This window comes from Cyrtonyx montezumae, unplaced genomic scaffold, assembly GCF_038088225.1.
Source record: "Cyrtonyx montezumae isolate F1298 unplaced genomic scaffold, pur_monq_1.0 scaffold_44, whole genome shotgun sequence".
NCBI lineage: Eukaryota > Metazoa > Chordata > Aves > Galliformes > Odontophoridae > Cyrtonyx > Cyrtonyx montezumae.
In genome coordinates, this window is record NW_027072050.1 from 74,884 (window position 1) to 98,328 (window position 23,445).

The following is a 23,445-nucleotide window of genomic DNA, read 5'->3' on the forward strand; positions in this document are numbered from 1 at the left end:
AACCAGAGGGAAGGCAGCAGGTGCTGAGCCTGCCCCCCTCCACACCCCTACAGCTGAGGACTGAGCCCTTCAGCACTTGGTTAAGGCAGTTGTGTGATTTCCCCCCCAGCCTCTCTTGCTGTCCCCAGCAGAAGTCACAGCAGGAGCTCAGGCTCTGGGAAAGCCTGCTTCCACTTCACAGCTCTGCCCCACATCATCCACTCAGCCCCGAGCTGTCACAGCCCAGCACCTCCACAGAGCAAGGCCTCCCGTACCTCCTACTCCACCAAGGTGTTGCAAGTGTCACAGGGATATATTTAAGAGCAGGAAGCATCCGGGTACTATGGAAACCAGGGCAAGGAGAGAACCCAAAATAGATGGAAGATGCATGCTGTGCAAAGTCTTGCTGAGCAGAGCTGTGCTGCTGCAGCTGATCCTGGAGCAGGAACCATTCGGAGCCTGAGCAGAAAATGCCCTCTCTCTGCTCTCCCCATAGTGTGCCATCTTAGGCTTTTACCTTCCCTCTTTAATAAGCCTCCAAATTCTAAGTTCCTCTGAATGATTCCCATTCCTCCTTCCCACGGCCCGGAGTAGGCTGCTACCTGACTGCTCCTACACAGGAAAACAAAATCAAAGTTATGCTCTGCATAAGAGCACTGGGAACACATCATGAGAATAAACAGCGCAGAGCACTCCTGGAAGGAGAGCAGCACCCACAAACCCCTGAAACACAGAGCTGAGGTGCCGGCCTAAGGAACACCACACTCCTTTTGTAATGCAAACATTTATTGTGCACACATCCCCTACAAACAAAGCCATTGCTGACATAACCTTCCTCACTTCAACAAATTAAAAACCCCAGCAGAGAATCCTTGAAATACCTGGGATGGCAGGTGGAAGAGATGCAAAGGATGATGACATGAGGGCTGTAGGACAGCTTACCCAGCACTCAGCCCAGTGGGGGACTGGCAGGGTGGGCTGCCAGCCAGCCCCCTCAGGACAGCCAGGCTGCACTTGTCTGCTCCCTCGCTAGCACAGACCTCACCTCTGCTTGAGAGCAGGAGGGCTGATGTCTGACAGCTCTGCTGCCACGTGCTCGTTACAAGTGACAGAGACTCTTCCACTTTCATCGCCACCACCTCGGTGCAGAAACCCCCACACAGCAAAGGAAAAGCTCCAGGTGAGACTTTTGGCCCTGTGATTCTCAGCTCACTCAAGGGGAATGAGACCGACTGAAGACATCCAACATCCTTCATCTTAGAATTTCTTGACTGCAGCATCAATCTCAGGAATTATCTCCTTCAGCTGGTTCCACTGTTCTGCAGACAGAGCAATGCCTGAAAACAGCAGAAAGGGAGTAAGCATCAAGCAGCATCCCACACAGCTCCTTCACATGAGTTACAGAGGGAAAAGGTGCAGCCTGAGGCTGAGGCCCAGAAAGGACCAGGGGCAGCGTGCTGAGCACAGCAGCTGTGTCAGTGCTTCAATATCCGTGTCAGGAAGCACTCAGTGCTACCACAAAAGCATCGTGTGAGCATACGAGATCAAACTGCCTTGCAAGGAGCCCTGCAGCCTCCCATAGCCTATCCCCAAGGAGAACTGCCACCCCCATGAGCTGGAAAGGGATTTCAGAAAGCCTTGCTTTACCCAGCAGTTAGGAAACCAACCTTCCCACCACCTAAAGGAAATGCCAGCTTGAGCTCTATTTAGAAAAGCTGTTGTTAACAAGAAAGCACTACTATGGCTTAAACTCCAGAAAAGAGCTGGCTTTTTATTTTTAAAGCCAGCAGAGATAAGGTCTTCATTTCCCTTCCCTCTCCTTCAGGAAACAAATATGGTCATGGAATAGCAGAGTGGGTTCCAGCTCAACGTTATCAACTCGTTCCTTTTGGCTTCGTTAAAGAATGAGGGCTGAGCATTATTAATGTCTCTGGATAAAAATCAGGAGCCAAGAACTCCTGAGAAAAACAGAGGCATTATTTAAATGAAAAATGCTTCCTCCTGATTCCTGTTCTAGATAACAGATGTTCTGTCTTTGGTTGCAGGTGTGCTTTTTCCAGCCTGGAAAGTGCCCACAGTGCTTCTTTCCCTCTCCACCTCAAAGGAGACAGAAAGGTCTCACTGCTCTGCTCCCAACTTCCAGGGTAAGCAGTCACCTCTGAGTAATTTATAGCCGTCTCATCCCTGAAGGAAATTAATTTCTGCAAGCAAAACCATGCTTAGTGGTTATGGAGCAAACCAAGCTCAAAGAAATTAATCTGCCTTAACATAAAAATCAATAGCAAGGATCAAAACCTTCCTCAAGCTGAGACTTCAGTGAGCCCTACAGCACACATGGCAGGAGAGAAGAGCAGCCTACCACTCTGGAGCCTGTGAACCTTGAGGCAAACTGGCAAGTCATCATCAGAGGCCAAAGCAAAAGGTCTAAGCTGAATAGTGACCCATCAGTGAAAGACAAAAGCAGCAGCAATCTGAAAGAGCCCAGCACAGCGTGCATACACCAACCAGAGAATCCAGCAGTACCTTTCCTCCCCGGCTTCATGTCGCCCTCCTTGTCCATATAGAACTCCCTGATGTCCACCAGGACCTTCCCCTTGAAGCAGGACACTCGGACATAGCGCATCTTCCCAATCTACAGGCACGCACAGCCAGCACTGAGCCCTGCCCCAGGACAAGCTGCTCCACAGCTCGCAGGGACACTCACAGCAGCACAGGAGCAGTGAGGGAACAGCAGGCACACACAGCCCCAGCCCAGCTACACACGGGAGAAGGGGAGACCTGGGAGGTCTGAAGAGCAAGGGGGCAGTGCCCTGCATACCTGGAACATGCCCTCTTCTCCACTGTCTCGTTCCTGGGGCTTCACTGCCACCCTTGAAGGCTTGGCCTCTGCTTTTGGCCTTTTCTCTGACCTCGAAGACGTTTCCTTCTTTCTTTTCTAGACGGAGATCACCATTTTCAACAGCACGGCCTAACCGCTATGAGCCACCACTGCTGCCTGGGGCCCCAGCAGCCCCCTCCTTCCACGTGGACGCTGAAACCGAGTGCAGCAGGCAGGTCCTCACAACCCCAGGTTACCTTCCCCTCTGCTTTCTCTTCCTCCTCCTCGTCCGGGCCGCTCCCCGGGCCGCTCCCCGCCGCCAGCTCCTCGGCCTTGGCCATGGCCGCAGGGCACAGGAGAACCGCGCAGCACTCAGCAGGCACTGTTCTCCCGCCTTTTTGAAGCGCGGAGCCCCGCCCCCCTCCCGCCTCTCCACCAATCACGCGGCTCCCCTGCTCCTCCAGCCAATCCCGTGGCTCCCCTGCTCTTCCCGCCAATCTCTCGGCCTGAGGCGCGAAGCTTGGGAGGCCGATGGGTGGCGCGTCATCATGTCCGCCCTCACACAGCGCAGCTCGCCTCGCCGGTGTGCGTCAGTCTATGGCTGTTTTCTGTGTAGAAAGCTGCTGGGGGAGCAGATGGCTGCGAACCTCCGGGAGGGACCTGGATAGGCTGGAACGCCGGGCTGAGCTCAATGGGATGAGGTTCAATAAGGCCAAGATGAGGTTCAATAAGGCCAAGTGTCGGGAGCTGCACTTCAGCCACAATAACCCCATGCAATGCTATAGGCTTGGGGCAGAATGGCTTGAAGAATGGAGAGAGGAAAAGGACCTGGGGGTGTTGGTTGATGCTCGGCTCAACATGAGCCCACAGTGTGCTCAGATGGCCAAGAGGGCCAACGGCATCCTGACCTGCATCAGGCACAGAGTGGCAGCAGGAGCAGGGAGGTGCTCATCCCCCTGTACTCAGCTCTGGTGCGGCCGCACCTCGAGTACTGTGTTCAGTTTTGGGCCCCTCACTACAAGAAGGACATTGAGGCCCTGGAGCGTGTTCAGAGAAGGGCAGCAGCGCTGTGTGGGGTCTGCAGCACAGGGCTGTGAGGAGCGGCTGAGGGAGCTGGGATTGTTTGGGGTGGAGAAGAGGACGCTCAGGGGAGAGCTCATCACAGCCTACAGCTTCCTCAAGGGAGGCGGCGGTGAGGAGGGGTCGGCCTCTTCTCCCATGCAACAAACAGGACCTGAGGAAATGGCCACGAGTTGTACCAGAGCAGGTTTTGGTTAGATATAAGGAAAAACTTATGTCAGTGAGCGGTCAGGCACTGGGATGCCTGCACAGGGAGGTGGTGGAGTTGCCATCCCTCGCAGTATTCAAGAGGCAGCTGGCTGAGGAGCTACGAAATACGGTTTAGTGCTGAGGCAGCAGTGGTGATGGGAGGATGGTTGCACTGGGTGATCCTGTAGGGCGTTTGCAACCTTGTGATGCTATGAGGTCACTGGCTGATGCTGCTCACACAGACAGCTGGCCACACTACGGAGCAAGAACCCACGGAAGAAACGGGGACACGCACTTCTGGTGGGGCCAGACCCATCTCAGACTGTAAACCCCTCTGCCTCCTGTCCAAGCACTTCCCTTCTCACCCCACAGAACAGAGTCCATCCTGAGCACTTCTCCCTCCCTCAGAGGGGACAGCTCCCAACAGACGTGCCACAAACCGGCTCACTCGTGGTTTATTTTTCCGAAGGGACAAACAAATACGGGAAATGAAAATCATTCAAAGTATTAAATACCATCACATTTATCATCAGGAAACAAACAGAACTAGCACGTTCGTCTGTTGCGTCGCCTTTGTTGTCAGCTTTTAAACATTCACCTCCATGTGCATTTGTTCTTTAGGATGTAAATGGCTGTGTTTCGTTGCTGGGTGAATCAGCACCTCCTCCTGAGCTGTCCAACGGCAACAGAGTGAACTGAAGAAGCACCCACAGCACCACGAGGCCGAACCAGAATCCCTTTGGACCGTTAAGTCGGGGCTGAATGGCTCCAAACACAACGCCCAGCCGGGCCTCGAGGTGCTGGGAAGCTCTTCGCCTTGGTTTGTGTGCTATGAGCACACCCACCCAAACCCAACGCCTGCAGCAGTTCGGTGCTGTGTGGGGTTTTAGAGGTCGAAACAGATTGTGGTGACTCCTCCAGCTGCTCACATTGCACAGTAATGCTCATCTCACAACAGTCAACCCCTCTTATTTGGGAGATGAGCTACCACAGCCTGAACTGCTCGCATTTAACCCCCAGGGCCTGGGGCAGCGAATGGACACAAAGAGCTTCAGTGCTTAAATCTGTGGGAAATGCTGATTTCTGCACTCTGTGATCTTTGACAATGGGCAAAGTTTTGTTTCTTTGGCGGCCAGCGTAACCGCTGGCTCCTCATGCATACACGGGCACGTGTTTTTCACGCGTCTCCCTTCCAGGCCCAGCGAACTCCTGACAAAAGGACGGGTAAAAACAGGAGCAGCACAGGAACCTGCTACAAAACCTCTTCTGCAACGTTGTAGAGAACCTTTATTTCAGCAAAACAGCTGCTGGCTTGCTGCTGCTGCGTGTCACGCTGGCACTCAGATTCATCAGATGTGCTGCAGTATGAATCAGCACCCATTTGCTCGTCACTTCAGAGCGTGGCAGAGCAGGAGAGGCTGTTTACACGCCTCCCTGTCATCTCCACAAAGGGAACGTGGCAACGTTGGCACTTCCACTCGCAGGATGGTCACTGCTCCAGCCATAAGAAAGTTGGAATTTAACTATATAACGCTCCAGTCCAAACAAACTTTGATCAGAAGCATAAACCCTTATCTGCAGCACAAGCCACTTTCTGTGGCAGCCAGCTAGATGCATGGAGTTACACCATGGGAGAAATCAGCACTGCACACAGGTGAACAACACACCATCCCAACTGCCCCGGGGACGTGTGAACTTCCCTCCTTCACCTTCCCTGATCTTGTTTTCAGTTCCTCTGGCACTGCAGCAGGAGCACTGGTTTATAGCTGGCACCATGAGGAACTGAAGGGTTTTGCTTTAATGCTACAACCTTGACCGGGACAGGGCTGGGAAAGTGAAAGTTGAGAGCCACCACTGCAAGGAGGAGTTCTTTGTTCCTGTCCTTTTCTCTCTTGCCAATTTTTGTGTGCCCTGAGTCAAGGTGAAGTAGGATTGCTGCTAACTTTGACTTCCCTATTTTGCAGTGGGGTTTCATTAAGCCTGCTTAATAAGTAACACTGGAAATGAAACACGTCCTGTCCATGTAATGCACACGAAGGATGGGGTGCAGCTGGGGGCTTCCAGGCCCAGACCTGCACCCCCAGCACGCAGTACGTGCACTGGAAAACAACCTCCTCTTCCAGCTGCTCTGGAACAAGCACCCAGCTTCTGAAGTCACTACAGATTCATTTGGCAGAGCGCTGTCACAAACACTTCATGCGTACAGAGAAACATATCTCAAACAAGAACTAAAAAAAAAAAAAAGAAAAGGGAAAGAAAACCTCAAGTTTTCCCATGGGGATGGTATTTGAGGAGTGCTTGGTACCATGCCACCTGCTGATGCTACAAGGAGCCACAGACATTGCGTGCTCTCCTGGAAAAGGAAAGAACCTTTACAGAACAAACTGCTACACAATAGATATAGCAGAAAGCACACATCGTGGGGCAAAGGTACACCAAGAGGGGAAAACAGCAAAAACAACAAAGATGGGTGGAAGTGGGTGCGTTGGTCCCCATCCAAAGGGCACAGACAGCGGCCATAAAAAAAACCTCTAAGGAGAGTGCATGGAGCAGCTGTGATGGAGATAAGGAGGCAAAGCTTGAGTTCTTTGCATACAAAAGAGGCAACACCATCGTTCAACCCTTAAGAGCTTTTCATCTTCTGTAAGAAGCTCACTTTATTTAAAGTAAGGGTTTTTTTTGTTTGTTTTCTTTTTCGTATTTTTTAATGTAGTTGTCAGTGCCTGTGAAAATACCTCGATGTATACAGGACAAAATGGACTCAGAGATATTTCTGAGTGGTGTGCAATCCCTTTCCCCTCCAGATCTACAACTAGCCTAGGGCTTGTCGTCAAAAGCCTTGACATATTCAGAACTTGGAGGCAAACAGAGCACAGCACTGCTCAGAGAAAGCAGCCAGCTCCCTCCAGAAATAGGCAATATCCTCCTCTCAGATGGTGGCATGCAAGAAAGGCTTCAGCTTAAGATGATGGCAATGCCTGAGCAACTGCTTACCTGCCCCTCCCAGCTCTGCACAGCACCAGCAGCCACACTGCCAACGAGAGCTGCAGATGAGTGCTCAGGGATGGCACAGTGAGGTCCAAGACGCTCTCACAGCTACAGTTCTCCAAACAGCCACGTTGAAAATGACATTCAGAAAACAGATTGTGGGTTCTTTTGTGTTTGTTGGTTTGTTTTTTTTAATGGCCAAGTGTCTTGCCTCCCCTCTTACATACTGGAGACGGAGTGTGAAGGGAGGCAGCAGAAGCACTTTGGGAGTTTGCTCATACATGCAGGCAGAGAACAGCGTTTTCAGAAATAACAGAGCTGAAGAATGTAAAATGAGACCCTGAGATGCACATGGACACAAAAACAGCCCCAAAATCGAGAACCCATCTGAAAGCACAAACCGAGGAACCAAGGTTGATCGGAGCTCAGCAGGAGCCGGGCTGCTCCTGCTATTAATGCAACCAGTTCATCTAAGTACGTGAAACAGCCCAGAACGTGATCCTGCAGCACGCCCTTGAAAACCAAGCAAGAGTTTAGCACGGAGTAGTGGCAGCAGCAATCCGTTCAAGGACAAAGAAATCAAGTCCAAAGCAAAATGCATCCTCCAACAGAGGCAGGACAGCGTGTCCTGGGCAGAACCCTTCGGCAGGAACCCGTGTGAACCATTTGTCTTCACCCCCTCTAGAACAGTCAAGACTGTTTACAGTGTACCTCCGAGAGAAGGGAATGAGTTATTGCACTGTCTAAACAGACTGCATAAAGGTGCTTGCTAGACACACTGCTTGCTCAGCACACCTCCCCAAAGCCAGGCAGTAAACTTAAGAAGAGGTACCATAAGGAAACATGCTAATAGTACTCTCTTTCATTCGCACGTGCATATTTTCTTCTAAGTAAGTGCTCTGAGTCCTTGGTTTGCTGGGCAGAGATAATACATCTGCTCTGGAGTTTCAGCTTCTGACTTGGCTGTATGGCACACATGTCCACGAAGGTGCTGGACTTGGGCTTATACTCACAGAAGCTGCTCAGCATCAGCTGTTCAGTGTTTAAACAACTTGCAGGAAATACTGAAGTCTGAGCTTTTCCCTCGCAAAAAAAAAGCAAAGGAAAACAAACCTGGTGCAAGTAAGGGGAAGAAAAGCGCCTACGAGGTGCACAGGAGCTGACACTTTGTTGACTCTCTGCCTTCCTCTCCTCTCCAGGACAGCAAAGAGGAGAGAGAGGAAGAGAAACAGCAGGATTCAGTGGAAGGCAGAAGGTTCCTGATGGGCTCACCGATGGCTCAGTGCTGCTGTACACAGGATGACTTGTTGCTTCACTGCTGCTTGGTTTTAAGGGATAATCTCTGTATCATCCTGTAAAGGAGACCGAAGTTCTGGAAACAGAAGGAAAATAAGTACCCGTGAGTCCTTGCAAGTTCCAGTAAAATGACTGCTCTACACAAGGAGAAAACTTACTAGAAGGCTTAAAACAGCTCTATATCCTGCCTGGACCACTCGCTAACAACCTCAGCCTGAGGACCGAGTGGGACCTGGGAAGGTAGGACTGACTCCAATGGTGCCAGAGAGCAGAGGCTGCAGGAGCTCTGCAGAGCTGCATCACTGCTACTGCGAAGGTGCAAACACTCAGTAACGATGCTCACCATTTTGCAAATGGTTTTAGAGTTTCACTGAACTCAAATGCTGTCACTGCATTCTGACCCAGGAACGGCTGCCTGGGTCCCTGATGGGCAGAACAAGAGCCACGCTCCAAAACATTTGTAATAGCAAACAGAAACCAAATAGTTTTGCACTAGGAAAGAAAACGGCAAGGGACTGTCCTTAGCACAGCCAACTGAGGTACTAATCATCAACCAGCACAGCCAGCCACCCTGGGTTACTTATCTTAGAGTGGGATGGCATTATTCTTCCAAATTTGGTACTGGGGCTGTGTAAGCACTGCTTCCTGCAGCTAATGTGATTTAAGAGGAAAATAAGAAGTTTGTTTCCTGCTTTTCTCCTACCTGCACTGCAACATAGGTGACACCAAGGTACGCTGCTATACAGACGGCCAGGAGCAGGTCGAATATTGCTGGCTTGACCCTGCAACAAGAAAAGGACTCATGAGACTGCTACACCAGGTGCTGCTGCAGAGACAGACACCAGCATAGCACTCCCGAGGGCTGTACCTGTATGCGTTCATCACCTGCTTCAGCTGGTCATAGAAAACAAACTCAGGATCCCTGTGGAAAACAGAAAGTCTTCAGGATGCACTGAATTTCTAGACACCGCAGTAAGAACAGCCCAGATCTCTCCTCCCAGTAAGTTAATCCAGCCAGAGTCAGGTAATACAGCCACCGTGAGTACTGAACTTGTTTTACTTGACAGGTCTTTCTACAGGTAGGAGCCTGGTGGCACACAGACATTGCCTTACCAAATTCATGAAGCTGCTTTCAACCCAAGCAGGCTACGCAGCAAGAGAGCTGCCTCAAAGTTTTCTAGGGGATTTCAGTTCTTTCTTGCAGAGAGAGTGGGAAGAGTGGAATTAAAGCAGGGGATAAAGAAGCTCTCGAGATGGAGGGAACTGCTTGCTGAGGCTTCTTGCTTTGCTAACTGATTCTCTCTGGGAAAACAGTGTGAACCAAACCCGACAGGAGAACAGGAAAAGAGCAATCACTTCTAACCTATCAAGGAGCCAGAAAAGTTGCAGCTCAGAGTCAAGATTCAGCAGAGGGGGGAAGGCAGTCTGCACACCCTGTCTGGGTTTTCTCCTCCCTCCTTACCGTTTGTCTGCCTTCACATGATGCTGTTTGACATCTTTCAGGTAGCGACCCATGTAATATTCTAAGGTGCTGAGAAAGGTGCTGTCTTTATCAATCAGCTGAGCAGCCCTGGGCTGACTGCTCAGCCAGTCCATCACTGATTCTAGCTGCTCCTGCTGGATCTGCTGTGGAAAAACACCACCAGAGTCAACTACACACGCTGAAATCGGAACTCTCCCAGGCTCCTGATCCCTTCCCTCCTCTGGTTACAAAAATATATTGTGCTTACCATCTGATCCGTGAAGATCTGCAGATCTGCAGGTGCTCCCTGCAAGGGAAAAGACAGGCTGCTGCAGACAGCAAGCTCGGGGGAGCAGGGCAGGGCTGGCAAGCGCTGCAGGACGGGCAGCTCTTACCTTCTCTGTCAGGTTGTAGATGACCCTCGTCAAAGCCTCGGCAATGATCCTGGTGTTCCTGGTCAGTGCCTTAGTGTCCACTTCTGACCTAAAGCAAAACGGGGCATCGATATTGGCTTGTCAATGGGATCAGCTCTGCCACAGCCCGTCCTTGGGCACTGCATCAAGCACGACACTTTGTACGGGCAGCTGGGCTCCGGATTTCCCTCCCCATCTCACGACTGCCTGAACAACACCTGCAGCCCTGAGGCCAGTTTGTGTTTACGGGCTGATTCAACCACAGCCTTCCCCGCAGCCCCCACCTCCTGTCCATGATGCTGTTGCGCAGGCTGTCCCGGTGGCTCTCCAGGTGGGAGATGGTGAATGCCGGCAAGCGGCGGATGGCGAAGCGCTCGTGCTCCCACGCCAGCATGTCTTCAGCCAGGTTTATCTTCTTGTGCACCATGGAAAACTTCACCTCTGGGAACTGGCTGGCAACAACCTGAGGGAAGGCAAAGCCACTCAGGGTGCCGTGCTTCCCACCACGCCATCCCACCTTGCACAGCCCGACCCCACCACACCCCATTATTGCTTTTCAGTGGTGAACATACTTCACATGCTTCACTCAGGGCCGTGGTGTGAGGATGCCCTCACTCCAATTCAAGTGACCAAAACAATACACAAAACATTTCAGTGTTAGACACTTTCTTCAGGTCTTACTCCCTTTCCTCATCTTGCAAGAGAACTGCAGCTCCCTGAGGTTAAGCCCCAAGCTCCCATCCACCCAACACGCTTTTCATTACCATCTCCAGCTCTCTCAGAAACGCATGCTGCAAGGTGCCCTCCTTGGGAGGCTTTGAGACGTGAAGATGAAGGCTATTGCCTCGGCCGAGAGTGTCCAGGCAGAGAACGAACGCTACATTGTCTTGCAACAGGCTGGAATCTGCAGCAGAAAAACCCAAACCTTTAATGCTTTGTGCTGGCACTTCCACCCCCAGAAAAAGGTCTACTCAAGGAGATAATATCACAGTGCCAGTAACAGAAGCCCTGCGCGAGAACATTCTGGAACGCCAGCCCCTCAGCTCACCAGTGTGGTCCAAATTGTCCTCCAGCCATCTCTTGGTTCCTTGATAATTAAACTTGCCACCTCCAGATGCAAAGAACAGTAAGTTATACCTGCCCATCAAAGAAAACAAGAGAGCATTATCACACTGCACTCCGTGGCTGATTTACTATATCCCAGAACTAACTCAGACGTGGGCTGAAGTCACGACAGCAGCCGACACAAACTGCCTGTTAACGACTGTGTGCCACAGGAAGGCAGTGGCAAGATGGGGGCAGAGGAGCTCCCAGTGCTCGAGGATGGAATCTCATTGCCAAATAATTCCCTCCACCTGTCCCTGCAGTTAAGCAGATCTACATCACGAAACCAAAGGAAGGAGTTCGGCCCTTAGCAGATTTAGTCAGAAGGAGACACAACAGGGAAGGAAGTAAAAGACTGCTCGTACATCTTAGCATCCTGCAGGTCTTCTTACCTGGTATTAGCTACACACATTCGACCCAGAAGAGAGTAGTTTCTTACCCAGCATGGGTACGTCTGTAGGTGTAGAGCCGAGAAAACAGCCTGGCTAGTTCCAGTAACACTGAGACACCACTGCCGTTGGAATCAGCACCGTGAGACAGCCACTGCAGGACAAAGTGGGACAGAAACAGTGACAACAGTGAGTCCTGTGTTCCAGAACAGCCTTCAAGGTAAACACATCCCCCTGCTCCACTTCGAGCTACCCTTGGTCTTTAAGAGCAAGAGAAAATACAGGGTCAGAGGCCAAAGGGAACACAGGTACCGACGGGAGAGGAAGCTTCAAGAAAGAAAGAATACTCACTGGAGCCACTCCAAAAGAATCGTAGTGGGCAACTATCACAACAGTGGGCAGGTCTTCTCCACCCAGCCCTGTCAGCCTTCCCTGGAGAGGAAGGAAATAAACGTCACTCAGCATCCCCCCCTGCATGCCAGGACTGAGGCAGCACGACTTCTACAAACCTATAGAGTCTCCAAGTCTCAGCTCCGAGGAACTCAGATTCTTACCTGACTTCCCCCATGGCTCTACACACCTGGAGAGATCCCCACAGAGAAGGCATCCCCCCAACACTGCCAGTCAGAACCTGTCTGGAACTCACCTCCACGCTGGGTATAAGCCAGTCGTGGATAGCTTTGCTCTGAGCCCCACTGGTCACCATCTGGAAGCCATTGGCAGTTGCAGTGTGAAGCAGAACTAGAACAAAAAGAGATAAGTACACCTGGGGAAGTTTCATCCCTCATTTCCCTCGCTAACTGAGCACTGGAGAGACAAGTTTCAAATCACTTTACCCCTCCCAGCTGTCACTTATGTTGGTGCACTGACTTGGGGTCCTGGTGACTAAACATTTTCATTCTGTTCTGAAATCCTAGTGCTTCAAACTGGCTAAAAGAAACAAAAAAACCACCTTTCTTTAAGAGACCTAAAGCTCACCGTGCTCAGCAGGTCACTAAGACAGTGATGTTACTCAGAAGGAAAACGCAGAAGCACTGAACTGACCTGAGGTCAGACAGAAAGCTTCAGCTCCTCCCAGCATGCTGTAGTCACTCAACACCATCACTGCTGTTTGTAACTTAAATCTTGCTCCGTCCTTTTTTTGCAACAGCACAAAGCTGAGAACTCACTCCCAAAGTACAGCACAGAATCACGCGCTCGCATGCTGTGTTTGTATTCCACTAGGCCTCAAAGAGACGGAATGAACCGGAAGGGACAGACCGCCGGTCTGTGCTGCACTCACAGCACGCCAGGCTCTGGGGTGGGACCAGGACTGTCTCTCTCCAAACCCTCCCCCACTTACGAGGACTCACCCTCTGCAGCCGAGGCGGATCCCTGTGATGCAGAAGCAGCCCGTGTTTGTTCATAGATAGACAGCAGCTCATCATCTTCCACTGCAAAGTACACTGGCACGATGGTTTCCATAGCGAGCATTTCTGGCTCTATCTCCATGAATTGCTGAGGATTTAAGTGAGACAAACTTAGCGTCTGCTGAACGTGCAAGAGAACAGGAGGAAGAAAGGGAAAACAAACCAGAGAGGGGAAGATACATTTCAAAACGTGAACGTGATTTGCTGCGGCGAGTTTTCAGCAACCCAAGCCTCGCTCCTTCTCAGATACATCTCCCATCAGAAGAGAAAGGAAATGAGTTTTGTTTTACCTTCACAACATCCTGTGGGACAGAGGAGATAGACCGTGGCAAGATGATCACCACGGCGCCCGCTGACTGGCGCAGGGCCTTCTGGTACTGCTCGTAGGAGAAGTCCAGCAGCCGCATCATCACGCAGCGGCGGCTCAGCACGTCTGCCTCTACAGTGCGGGCTTCTGTGTTAAGCACTGCGCTCCTGGTGCCTGCGGGGACGGCAGGGAGAGGCTCAGAGCAGTTTCATCACGTGCCCGTTGCTGAAGCTTAGCTCCTTCTCCAAACGGTCTCAGTCACAGTCTGATAACCTCGGAGCCACGTCTACCCAGGGCTGTCCGTGCTCACCCACCCACCACGATGCTTCTGCTCTTTAGGTCACAAGCTCTCCTGCTCTCATCTTCAGTTTATCAAATCCCCCACATAAAAGTACTGTCATCGATAGAAGAGTAACCCAGAGGCTCGCTGACAGCTCCAGCACTGTGGAACAGAGGACTTGAAGGATGTCTTGTGTAATCAGAGACGTTCGGAACAACCCCACAATGTATAATGCCCAAACCCACTTTATTCTTCCATAATCCTGGCAACTACAGTGAAAACTTCATCACAGCGAGCTCACAAGCAGCCAAGGGTGCTCCAGAAAGCATCTCAGCTTATGCCAAGGTGGCCAGCTGCTAAAGGTTAAGTTTAAAGCTAGCTTAATGTAACTCTAACATTAGCTTGATCTTGTCAAAGGTCAGAGCACCCTGCATAGCACCAGAGAGGGCCATACCCACACGCAGAGCTCAGCCACACTGCAGAGCCTCTGCACAGAGCTCCTACACCGCACAGCTGACACCGAGAACAGGACCCCAGCCCACCACCCCCACAGCAACGTCTAACACAGCAAAGTGTGACTCAGAGATGCCCTCACAAGCAGACGTCTCAAAACGAGGATGAGCTCAGAGGAGAAGGAACACAGTAATGACTTCAGATGCTCAGAAGCCACAGGCAGCGTCTGCCATACCCACAAAGGGCACAGGGAGAGCTGCCGTCTCCGAACTCGTACCACTGAACCTCACAAAGCCCTGAAAGGTTTAGAGGTGACCTCCAGGACAGCACGGAATGAACGCCGGCCTGTAATTGCAGCTGTTAACAAAGCCTGAAACTCAGGCCACAGAAAGCCAGCAGGGGAGCGCTGCTCGCAGTCAGAACACGCGGCCCAACGGGGGATAAACGTCTGCAGGAGACTCAGACGACATCGGCCCTAGTTAGGGAGCACGGGGGAGCGGGGCCGGGAGGTTACGGCCCTGCAGCAATCCGCACACTGCGCTGCTGACTCCACGAGAGCTGCTGCACCATCAGCAGCGTGCGTGAAGCTGAACACGGGAACTGGAGCTCAACGCTCACACGAGGGAAGAGCTATCACAGCGAGGCGGCCTCGCGAGTCAGGAGGCGCCGGAGCCACGAGACGAAAAGAAGAAACCGGAGAGCGACGAACCGAACTGCGGACAGAGGGGCCCAGGGCGGCGGGACGCAGCGGAGCTCCCGGCAAAGCCGCAAGATGGCTGCAGCCGGGCTGACACAGCAGCGCTTAGCACGCGGAGCTGCCCGCACGCAGCTCAGCCCCGGCACCGAGCTCCTCCGGGCCCAGAGCCTCCCCCTACCCCCGCGAAGCTGCTCACCGTAGGGCTGCCCGCCCAGCTCGTACTGCTGCATGCGGTACACCGTGAACTCGTGGGCGGCCTCGGCGGCGGGCGGCGGACCCAGAAGCAGCAGCACGGCGGGGACGAAGAGCAGGAAGCTGAGCGGCAGGCACGAGGCCTTCAGCAGCGACTCCAACACCTCGCCCGCCTCCTCCAGCATCGCCGCGGCCCCGACCCGCCGCTGCGGCCTGCAGCCCCGGCACGGCACGGCACGGCGCACGGACGCACGACGTAAGCACGCGCTGCGCCGCGGAGACTTCTGGGAGCTGTAGTTCCGGCCCGGGCGCAAAGGGTGCTGGGAAATGGCATGGCCTGCAGGGGGCGGGGCCACATCCGGTAGTGAATGGGGGGATACAGGGAGAGGGTATTTCCGGTTGAGGGCGGGTACTTCCGGCCTCGGGGAGGGGGTGGGGGAGGGGGTGGGGCTCCGGGCGGCGCTGCGGCGGAGCCGGGGAGGAATAAAATGGCGCCGAACGAGGATTTCCCCACTGGGGACGGGGAGGTTTTATTGCAGAGGAAGCGGGCGGGAGGTGTTGCGCTGCCCACAGCTGCTCCTCAGGGCCTGGCTGGGCTGGGCTGGGCTCCCCGCGCTGCGCTCCTCCTCCACGAGCGCTGCCCTGCGCGGCTCACGGAGCACGGCTCTCTGCCCGCCCCTGGATCCGCCCTTCCCGTGTCTGTTTTTCGGTGCCCTGCGGAGCGTCCTGCCCGGGGTCTCGAGCAGCGCAGCACCGCTCCTGCTGCTTCGTCCCGCGGGCTGGAGCTGTGCGCACCGGTGGGTGCGGACGTGGCTGCTGGCGGTCGGGTTTTTTGCGGCTCTCGGTTCCCATCTGTGCTGGTGAAAGCCCCTAGGAGTCCAAATTGGGAGTGCCATCCCTGTGTCTCGCGGCACAGTTTGCTAAACGCCCTCACTGCAGCAGGTACAGCACCTAGATACACGCACGGCTCCTACCCCAGCACAGCGCCCGAGGAGAGCCCCGCCTGCGCCCGTATCCCTCACTGCCATCCAGTCAGCAGAGGGGGTGGGACAGCGTCTGACACCGTTGTGACAGGCCGTGCCCAGCTCCCCGAGGTCCCGGTGGGCTCTGTGGGCTGCCTCGTCCTCTCAGGCGCTGGGCAGGTTGCTCATCATGCTGGAGTTGCTGGAGAGAGGCGCTCTGGGCCGTGCATTCAGGGCTACGGAGCTGCGGAAGCTCTCCCGGTAGCGCAGGGAGCTCTCGGTGGATGAGCCCGAGTTGATGTCGGCGATGGCCGGGCAGTTCCCAGGCTTGCAGAGCCCGATCCTGAGGCAGCAGCAGCACAGCAGGCTGCACATGGCGCGACGCACCTCCACGCTCCGCAGCGAGTAGATGATGGGGTTAATGCCTGAGTTGAGCATGGCCAGAGCCAAGGTCCAGTCCAGGCTGTGCAGCAGCCTGCAGGTCTGCGTCTCACAGAACACGTCGAAGAGCATCAGGGCGAAGAGGGGGCTCCAGCAGATGATGAAGGCGCCCAGGATCATCAGCACCGTCTTGAGCAAACGGAGAGAGCGCTTGCGGCTGTGCCGAGAAGTGGTTTGCCTCGAGCTGGCGTGGACCAGCTGGAAGATGGAGATGTAGAGGCCGACGATGCCCAGCAGGATGACGCTAAACATGACCACGGAGAAGAGGATGTAGTTCTTGGAGTAGAGGGGCAGGAGGACGGAGCAGGCGCTGAAGTCACAGAGGCAGTTCCAGCCCAGCAGCGGGAGCAGCCCGATGACGAAGGCCAGCAGCCAGCAGGACACGATGAGGCCGCGCAGGCGCAGCGTCTTGCTGGCCTCGTTCTCCGCGATCGGCCGTACCATGGCACTGTACCGCTCGATGGCCGTCACCAGCAAGCTGAAGGTGGAGGCGGCCAGCGCGATGAAGAGGATGCCCTCCCGCAGGAACCAGAGCTGAGGGGACAGCTGGAAGGTCTTCTTGCCTGAGAGGCAGAGGTTGGAGAGGTAGGCGATGCCGGCCAGCAGGTCGCTGACGGTGATGCTGGCGATGCAGGAGTAGACCCAGCGGCGCGCCCGCAGGCAGCGCAGCACGGCCAGCAGCACCAGCAGGTTCTCCAGGATGATGGCACAGCTGATGACGATGAAGACGGTGCGGAGGAGGCCCATGCCCTCGTCCCGCGAGTGCCGGTTGGCCAGCTTGCCGGTGAAGTTGTAGTGCTGCAGGATGATGTTCACGTTCTGCGTGGCAGCCAGCTGCAAGCAGGAGCCCGTCCTGTCGAGGAGGTCCATTCTGAGCTCTGGATATTGAGCAGAAAGGGTGGAGGAGTGATTCAGCATCCAGCTCAGCCCTGGGCACCGAGGGTTCAGGTGAGGCTTGCAGCGGAGCAGAGACTGTTTGAGGGCTGGAGCCAGTGCTGAGTCCAGCGTGGAGGTGAGAGTCAGAGCCCCATCTGCCACCCCCAGAGCACTGTGAGAACAAGGAGAGGAGGGTGAGGTGTTTTGTAAGGCTACGCTCGAGCAGGGTCTTCCTGTTGTTTAATGAAGTTTCCTGTTGTGAGCTAGAGGACTGGCATAGTTTCTGCCAGCTGTCATCACTTCTCAGTAAGGAGAAATCGTGGGGTGGGGTCTGTTGGTTTGAGAGCTGGCATGAGCGCCCCAACGGCTGCTGGGGCTTTAATGGCATTCATTCACCCCTCAGAACAGCCGCCCCGCACCCACTGCCCCCTGCACAGCTCTGCACAGATCCACCCTTCCCCAGGAGGGATTCTGTGCTCTCACCCTCCTGGGCCCCTCCAGTCTCAGAGCCCCACATGCACCAACCCAGGCAGCTCTGCAGCCGGGGCTCAGCTGCTCCCGGCTCTCCGTGTGCACCCTGAGCCTGGATAAATGCTGCAGACAGGATGGAGTCTTCACACTGCCTACATCACGTGCAGGACGGAGGCACACAGCGGAGGGGACCAGGAGCCAGGAGCCCCGACCCGACTGCAGCGCTGACAGCTGTCACTCATCTGTTCCCTGCGCCTGCGGAGCCCACCTGGAGGGGCATTCTGCACCACGCCGTTCCCAGCCCCAGCTGTTGGGATTTGGACTCACCTGGCACGGCTGGTGCTGCCGGGGGGGCTCAGCAGCCAGCAGTGCTCCCCAGCTGCTCCTTGGAGTCCCGGTGCACTGCAGGTAACGGGGAGGGTGACAGCAGTGAGGCTGCTACCTACCGAAATGAAAAAATACAGAAAGAAAAAAGAAGGGGAAGTTACAACATTGTCAACCACATCTCTGCAAGGACGGACCCACCCAAACAGCTGCAAAAAAGGGCATCGGGATCGTGGCCGAGCCCACCCTCAGCACCCGGCGTCGTGGATCGGTCCCCGGGGCAGAGGCAGCGTTGGACCTTCTCCCACCGCTGTGGGACGTGGCGGTTTCTCCCGGACTGCGGCATGGACACGTGGAAAACAAACCCGATGTTCCTCCGTGGTGTGCAACAGAAGTGTTTGTGGTGGGGAGCAGAGGGCTCCGCGCTCCACAGTGCTCCTTTCAGCCGCCAGCAGAGCTCGTGCTCGTAAGGTCAGCGGGTGGAAATCGGCGAGAAGGCCGAGCCCGGAGCGTGGGGAAAGCACAGCGCACAGAGAGCTCAGCCCCAAAGGGGCAGCGTGAGCCCCGCACAGCCCTGCGGGTGCTCAGCTTTGGGCCGCAAGCAAACGTCGGCTCTGGGAGGCAGAGGACAGAGCTGGTGGGGATGAAGGTCGGCGTGGGGGGACGCGCCCCACCAACACTCCTCAAATAGCAGACGGCGTCCGAGCAGCGGTGGGAGGAGACACCTGGTGGGAACGAGCTCTGCCCTTGCAGCCCAACGGCACCGTGGACACTCGGGTCACCCCAATGAGTCCCCACTGCTCAGCTGTAACCCAGCCCGTCTGGCTGTCCCCAGCTTGGGGGGATGGCACCCAGCCCCCCTCCTCCAGGCCGAGTTCCTGTTCTCTGCACCATCTCCCCATCGCTATCTGTGCAGACACCAGCTTTATCTTGATGCCGCTCTCTGCTGGTTTAGTTCAGATATTCTTCTTTGAAAGCCGGAGGGGAGGAGAGGGACGCTGTGTCATGCAGCATCTCTCATCTCTTTCCTGCAGACGAAGACCACGGTTTGCTCAGAGCTGCCCCATAACTGCCCCGCTCTGTCACCCAGACCCTGGGCACAAACCCCAGCCCCCCGCTCACTGCTGCCCACTCCCCATGCAGCCCCCACCCCTGGTTGTGCCCCACAAATCAATCTGTGGGTGAAGCCGTGCAGGGTGGGCCGACGGCCCCCACCGCTGTGCCTCCTCCACCCATCCGTCCCCGCAGGTGTTTTGCTGCTCCAGGAAGGGTGGAGCAGTGCTGCTTTAGAGATGACTTGATTGCTGCTGCGCTGCCCTCCTGCAGCAGGAGGGGTCCTCCCGGTGGAGCATGGCAGCAGAAAGGCAGAAAAGATCCTCTCCAGGCACTGAGCACTGGGACCCACACATCTGCGGTGCCCAGAGGGTCCTCTCGGAGGCAGTTGGGTCCCTGCAGAAAAAAAACCTCTTCACTGAACCTCTGTGGGAAAAACAAGAACATGAAAGAGAAAGTGTCACCGTTGTCTCCTCCTGACCACATTAATGACTTTAAAAAGCAAAGAGGGAAGGGAAAAGAAAAGATCGACCCAACTTGACGTGTGTTTTTTTTCCTTTAGAAGGTTGAATTTTGCCATTGGAAATAAACCATGAAATGGAAAGCAAGCAGTGGTGTGCAGCACCTCTCGTCCCAGAAGTCCTCAGGGTCGGGTTTGGGCCACATCCACACTCTGGTTTTCCTTCCAGGAAGAGTTTCACGCTCACAGAGCTCAGGAGCAGAGGTGGTGCTGCACGAGGGGCACTCGTGGGACTGAAAGCAGCCTGGGAACGGGCACAGGGGGTCTGTAGGAAAATATCATAGTAGGATGGGGACTGCAACATCCCATAGCAGGACGGGACTGTACATCCCATAGCAGGACGGGTCTGTACATCCCATAGCAGGACAGGACTGTACCTCCCATAGCAGGACAGGACTGTACCTCCCATAGCAGGACAGGACTGTACATCCCATAGCAGGATGGGTCTGTACATCCCATAGCAGGACAGGACTGTACCTCCCATAGCAGGACAGGACTGTACCTCCCATAGCAGGACAGGACTGTACATCCCATAGGAGGACGGGTCTGTACCTCCCATAGCAGGACGGGACTGTACATCCCATAGCAGGATGGGTCTGTACATCCCATAGCAGGACGGGTCTGTACATCCCATAGCAGGACGGGACCGTACATCCCATAGCAGGACGGGTCTGTACATCCCATAGCAGGACGGGTCTGTACATCCCATAGCAGGACGGGACCGTACATCCCATAGCAGGACGGGGCGTGATGTCTCCACGGCATGGAGGGGCCGTGAAGCTGCACGCTGCTGACTGCTCCATGCTCACTGCCTGTTGGGTTTTTCCTCTCCTACCAGCTTCAGTTACAAACCCAAACGAGCTCAGCGGACTGCCCTGAGCTCAGCCACTGCTGCCGGGGGGGGGGGGGGGGGGGGGGGGGCTGTGCCAAAGCACCCAAGGGTGGGAAGGAGCAAAAGGCTCTTGAAGCCTGTGAGTTGTGGGCAGGATGTCCCCAGTGCCTGCGGCCCGCTCCTTATCTCTGTGCTGGCAGAGATCTCACCCAGCAGCTGCCCCCTCCCTCCCCCCGTGCCCCCTCCAGCACAGGGCCCTGCAATGGTTTCGGTGGTGTGCATCGTGCAATCTCTGTGCAGCACTTCGCAGAATCACAGAATCAGTACAGAATCCATCACAGAATGGAGGGGACCCCTGGAGCTCCCCCACCCACCTCCTCAGAGCAGTTCCCTATGGCAGCTGCGTGGAGTGCAGCTCCACGACGGAGCCCCGGGGAGCAAGCAGCAGTGCAGCGAAATGGGACAGCCCGGCAGGAGGGGAAAATGAAGGGCTGGGAAGAGCAGCCAGGAAGGAGAGCTTCGAACAGCTCAGGGCTGGGTGGCACTGCAGCTCCCCGTGCGATCAGGAGAGGCACCCAGGGCTGGCAGATCCCAGGTGTGCTGCACGGCGGGTCCGTGCCCTTTGCACCACGATTTGCTGACCCTGCGTGGTGCTGCGCCGCTGCCCCACTGATGGCAGACCCCAACATGTGAGTGGCAGAGATGCAGATAGCCCGGCGGGATGCTGAGCTGCTCTGATTAACGCAATCAGCCCATCGCACACGTTTCCTGGCTGCGGGGTGCAGCTGCTCCAAGCTATAAAAGCACTCCCTGGGCAGCGGGAGGGAGGCTCAGAGCGCCGAGCATCCATCGGGGGGAGGAGATGTGCCGTCCCCATTGCCCGCTGCTGCTGGCCCTGCTGCTGCTATCCCCGTGGGCCGATGGCAGTAAGGCGGGAGCAGCGTGGGGCACTGCGCTGTGCTCCCACGGGCTCACCCCCCCCCCGTGTCTTGCAGGTGCTCTGCGGGGTCAGATCATTGGGGGCCATGAGGCCAAGCCCCACTCCCACCCCTACATGGCATACCTGAAGATCGGGCTGGTCAACTGCGGGGGGTTCCTGGTGGCCCCCGACTGGGTGATGACGGCCGCACACTGCTTGCTGGGGTGAGTACCGAGCACGGGAGCTCCATCCTCCTCTTCCTCCCCATCTCTGGGGTCGTTTGGGAGCAGCTCTCCCCCCTTTCTGCAAAAGGGGTGGGGAGAGGGGTGAGGCCCAACCGGTTCTCCTCTCCCCTGAACGCCGCGGTCAGGAACATCACCGTCGTCCTGGGGGCTCACAACATCTACGAACCAGAGCACAGCCAGCAGTTCCGAGGGGTCCTCAAATACCACCCGCACCCCGCGTACAACCCCGACACCGTGGCCAACGACATCATGCTGCTCAAGGCAAGGCGGCCCCGTGGGGCACAGAGGGACTGGGGGCAGCGGGGCCACACAGAGCGCATCACAGAGCTCCTTCTGCCAACCATCCCCGCTGTGGGGTGGGACGCCCGGGTGGGGCTGGGGTCTCACGCTGCATCTGCAGCGCTGTACGTCCCACCGACCTTCCCCTCTATCCTCCACCCGCTCTGCTCACAGCCCTCCTCTCCCCCAGCTGACGGCGAAGGCCACGCTCAACAAATACGTCCGCACCATCGCGCTGCCCAAAACCAGCAGCGACCTCCCCACGGGCACCTCGTGCACCATAGCGGGGTGGGGCCTGATTGACGACGAGCACAGCACCAGCAAACTCTTCGAGACCCAAGTGTCCATCTACAGCCGCAGGAAATGCATTCTGTTCTACCCACACCTCGACAACGGCATGGTGTGCGCCGGCAGCTTCCACCAGCTGAAGGACTCCAGCCAGGTACGGCTCAAAGGGGACACCCTTAGGGGGCTCCCAGGAGAGGTGGTGGTCCGTGGGACACAGCCACCAGGAGCAGGTCCGGCCCCGGGGAAAAGGATGGAGACAGGGCTGTTCCCGTTGGGAAGAGGAGATCCCGTTGGGTAGAGACAAAACCATTCCCATTGGGAACAGTTGAGGTCGATCCCCCTGAGAAGAGGCAAGGCCGTTCCCACTGGGAAGAGGTGAGGCCGTTTCTGTTGGGAAGAGGCTCCCACCCGTCCCATCTGTCCGCAGGGCGATTCTGGAGGGCCGCTGGTGTGCAATAAGGTGGCACAGGGCGTTGTGTCCTTCGGGTACGACAGCCCGCCTGGTGTCTATGCTCGCATCGCCAACTACCTGCCCTGGATCAAGAAAATCATGAAGAAGTAACGGTGCAGCGTGGCCCCGGAGACCTGCTGGGCTCCTTCCTGCCCCCAGTGATGGCCCCATTTCCCCTCTGTGTCCCTGGGAACCCAAGTGTCCCAACGGATGCCCGGAGGGTCCCCCCCTTTGCCCCAAGGCTCATGGCTGTGCCACTGCCGGCCCAACTCAAGGGGCCATTTCGTGCCATGCTGTCACCCAGCAGAATTCCCCTACGACTCCAGAATGCAGTGGCACCACTGGAGAGCCCGTTTCCCCTGGACACCCCCGCCCTGCTGCACCTGAAACACCCCCAGTAAATTCTGAGCTGCACTCCCAAGCATTTCTGCCTTCTTCTTTCTTATCCCTCGTCCCGGGAAGAAGGGAGGGCTGGGTCAGCTGCGGGCTGAGCTTCTCCTGTCCGTGGTGGGATGGCAATGGCAAAGACATTCAGGTTCTGGAGGGTGTCCACAGAAGGACCCACCTCTTCTCCCAGGTAACAGCGATGGGATGAGGGGCGATGGCTGCGCACTGTTCCAGGGGAGGTGCAGGCTCACGGGCTGCCAGGGAGGTGGGGGGGTCACCGTCCCCAGAGGTGTCTGAGAACTATGGGGATGCGGCACTTGGGGACGTGGTCAGTGGGCACG

The 23,445-nt window shown here is 55.7% G+C and overlaps 4 protein-coding genes across 4 annotated transcripts; 1 reads left to right on the plus strand and 3 right to left on the minus strand.

The window, feature by feature from the left end:
* Positions 1-1,176: 1,176 nt before the first annotated feature.
* On the minus strand, positions 1,177-3,138 carry LOC136055520 (activated RNA polymerase II transcriptional coactivator p15-like). Its single transcript, XM_065747314.1, has 4 exons — positions 3,055-3,138; positions 2,798-2,914; positions 2,503-2,611; positions 1,177-1,316 (listed from the first exon to the last, which is right to left on the minus strand). The coding sequence occupies exons 1-4, from the start codon at positions 3,136-3,138 to the stop codon at positions 1,237-1,239; spliced, it is 390 nt and encodes a 129-aa protein (XP_065603386.1). The 3' UTR covers positions 1,177-1,236.
* A 4,423-nt stretch (positions 3,139-7,561) lies between these two features.
* On the minus strand, positions 7,562-15,267 carry NCLN (nicalin). Its single transcript, XM_065747293.1, has 15 exons — positions 15,061-15,267; positions 13,418-13,608; positions 13,071-13,215; positions 12,365-12,459; positions 12,070-12,150; positions 11,769-11,872; positions 11,274-11,362; positions 10,990-11,129; positions 10,510-10,688; positions 10,208-10,295; positions 10,081-10,119; positions 9,813-9,976; positions 9,219-9,272; positions 9,054-9,132; positions 7,562-8,426 (listed from the first exon to the last, which is right to left on the minus strand). The coding sequence occupies exons 1-15, from the start codon at positions 15,239-15,241 to the stop codon at positions 8,367-8,369; spliced, it is 1,689 nt and encodes a 562-aa protein (XP_065603365.1). The 5' UTR covers positions 15,242-15,267; the 3' UTR covers positions 7,562-8,366.
* An 824-nt stretch (positions 15,268-16,091) lies between these two features.
* Positions 16,092-17,387, minus strand: S1PR4 (sphingosine-1-phosphate receptor 4). The gene has a single exon (XM_065747288.1). The coding sequence runs from the start codon at positions 17,375-17,377 to the stop codon at positions 16,184-16,186; it is 1,194 nt and encodes a 397-aa protein (XP_065603360.1). The 5' UTR covers positions 17,378-17,387; the 3' UTR covers positions 16,092-16,183.
* Positions 17,388-21,384: 3,997 nt separating this feature from the next.
* LOC136055510 (mast cell protease 1A-like) lies at positions 21,385-23,109 on the plus strand. The gene is made up of 5 exons (XM_065747299.1): positions 21,385-21,461; positions 21,531-21,678; positions 21,825-21,960; positions 22,169-22,420; positions 22,694-23,109. Exons 1-5 carry the CDS (start codon positions 21,398-21,400, stop codon positions 22,826-22,828), a joined length of 735 nt encoding a protein of 244 aa, XP_065603371.1. The 5' UTR covers positions 21,385-21,397; the 3' UTR covers positions 22,829-23,109.
* The last annotated feature ends 336 nt before the right edge of the window (positions 23,110-23,445 follow it).

Coding starts and splice junctions, on each gene's coding strand:
- S1PR4 (XM_065747288.1), bottom strand. CDS start 17,377: ATGCTGAATCACTCCTCCACCCTTTCTGCTCAATATCCAGAGCTCAGA.
- LOC136055520 (XM_065747314.1), bottom strand. CDS start 3,138: ATGGCCAAGGCCGAGGAGCTGGCGGCGGGGAGCGGCCCGGGGAGCGGC. Junction 2,915..3,054: donor AAGAGAAAGCAGAGGGGAAG/GTAACCTGGGGT, acceptor ATCTCCGTCTAG/AAAAGAAAGAAGGAAACGTC. Junction 2,612..2,797: donor GAGAAGAGGGCATGTTCCAG/GTATGCAGGGCA, acceptor GCGTGCCTGTAG/ATTGGGAAGATGCGCTATGT.
- NCLN (XM_065747293.1), bottom strand. CDS start 15,241: ATGCTGGAGGAGGCGGGCGAGGTGTTGGAGTCGCTGCTGAAGGCCTCG. Junction 11,363..11,768: donor TACAGACGTACCCATGCTGG/GTAAGAAACTAC, acceptor TTTGATGGGCAG/GTATAACTTACTGTTCTTTG. Junction 9,977..10,080: donor AGATCTTCACGGATCAGATG/GTAAGCACAATA, acceptor GTTTTTCCACAG/CAGATCCAGCAGGAGCAGCT.
- LOC136055510 (XM_065747299.1), top strand. CDS start 21,398: ATGTGCCGTCCCCATTGCCCGCTGCTGCTGGCCCTGCTGCTGCTATCC. Junction 21,961..22,168: donor ACGACATCATGCTGCTCAAG/GCAAGGCGGCCC, acceptor CCTCTCCCCCAG/CTGACGGCGAAGGCCACGCT. Junction 22,421..22,693: donor AGCTGAAGGACTCCAGCCAG/GTACGGCTCAAA, acceptor ATCTGTCCGCAG/GGCGATTCTGGAGGGCCGCT.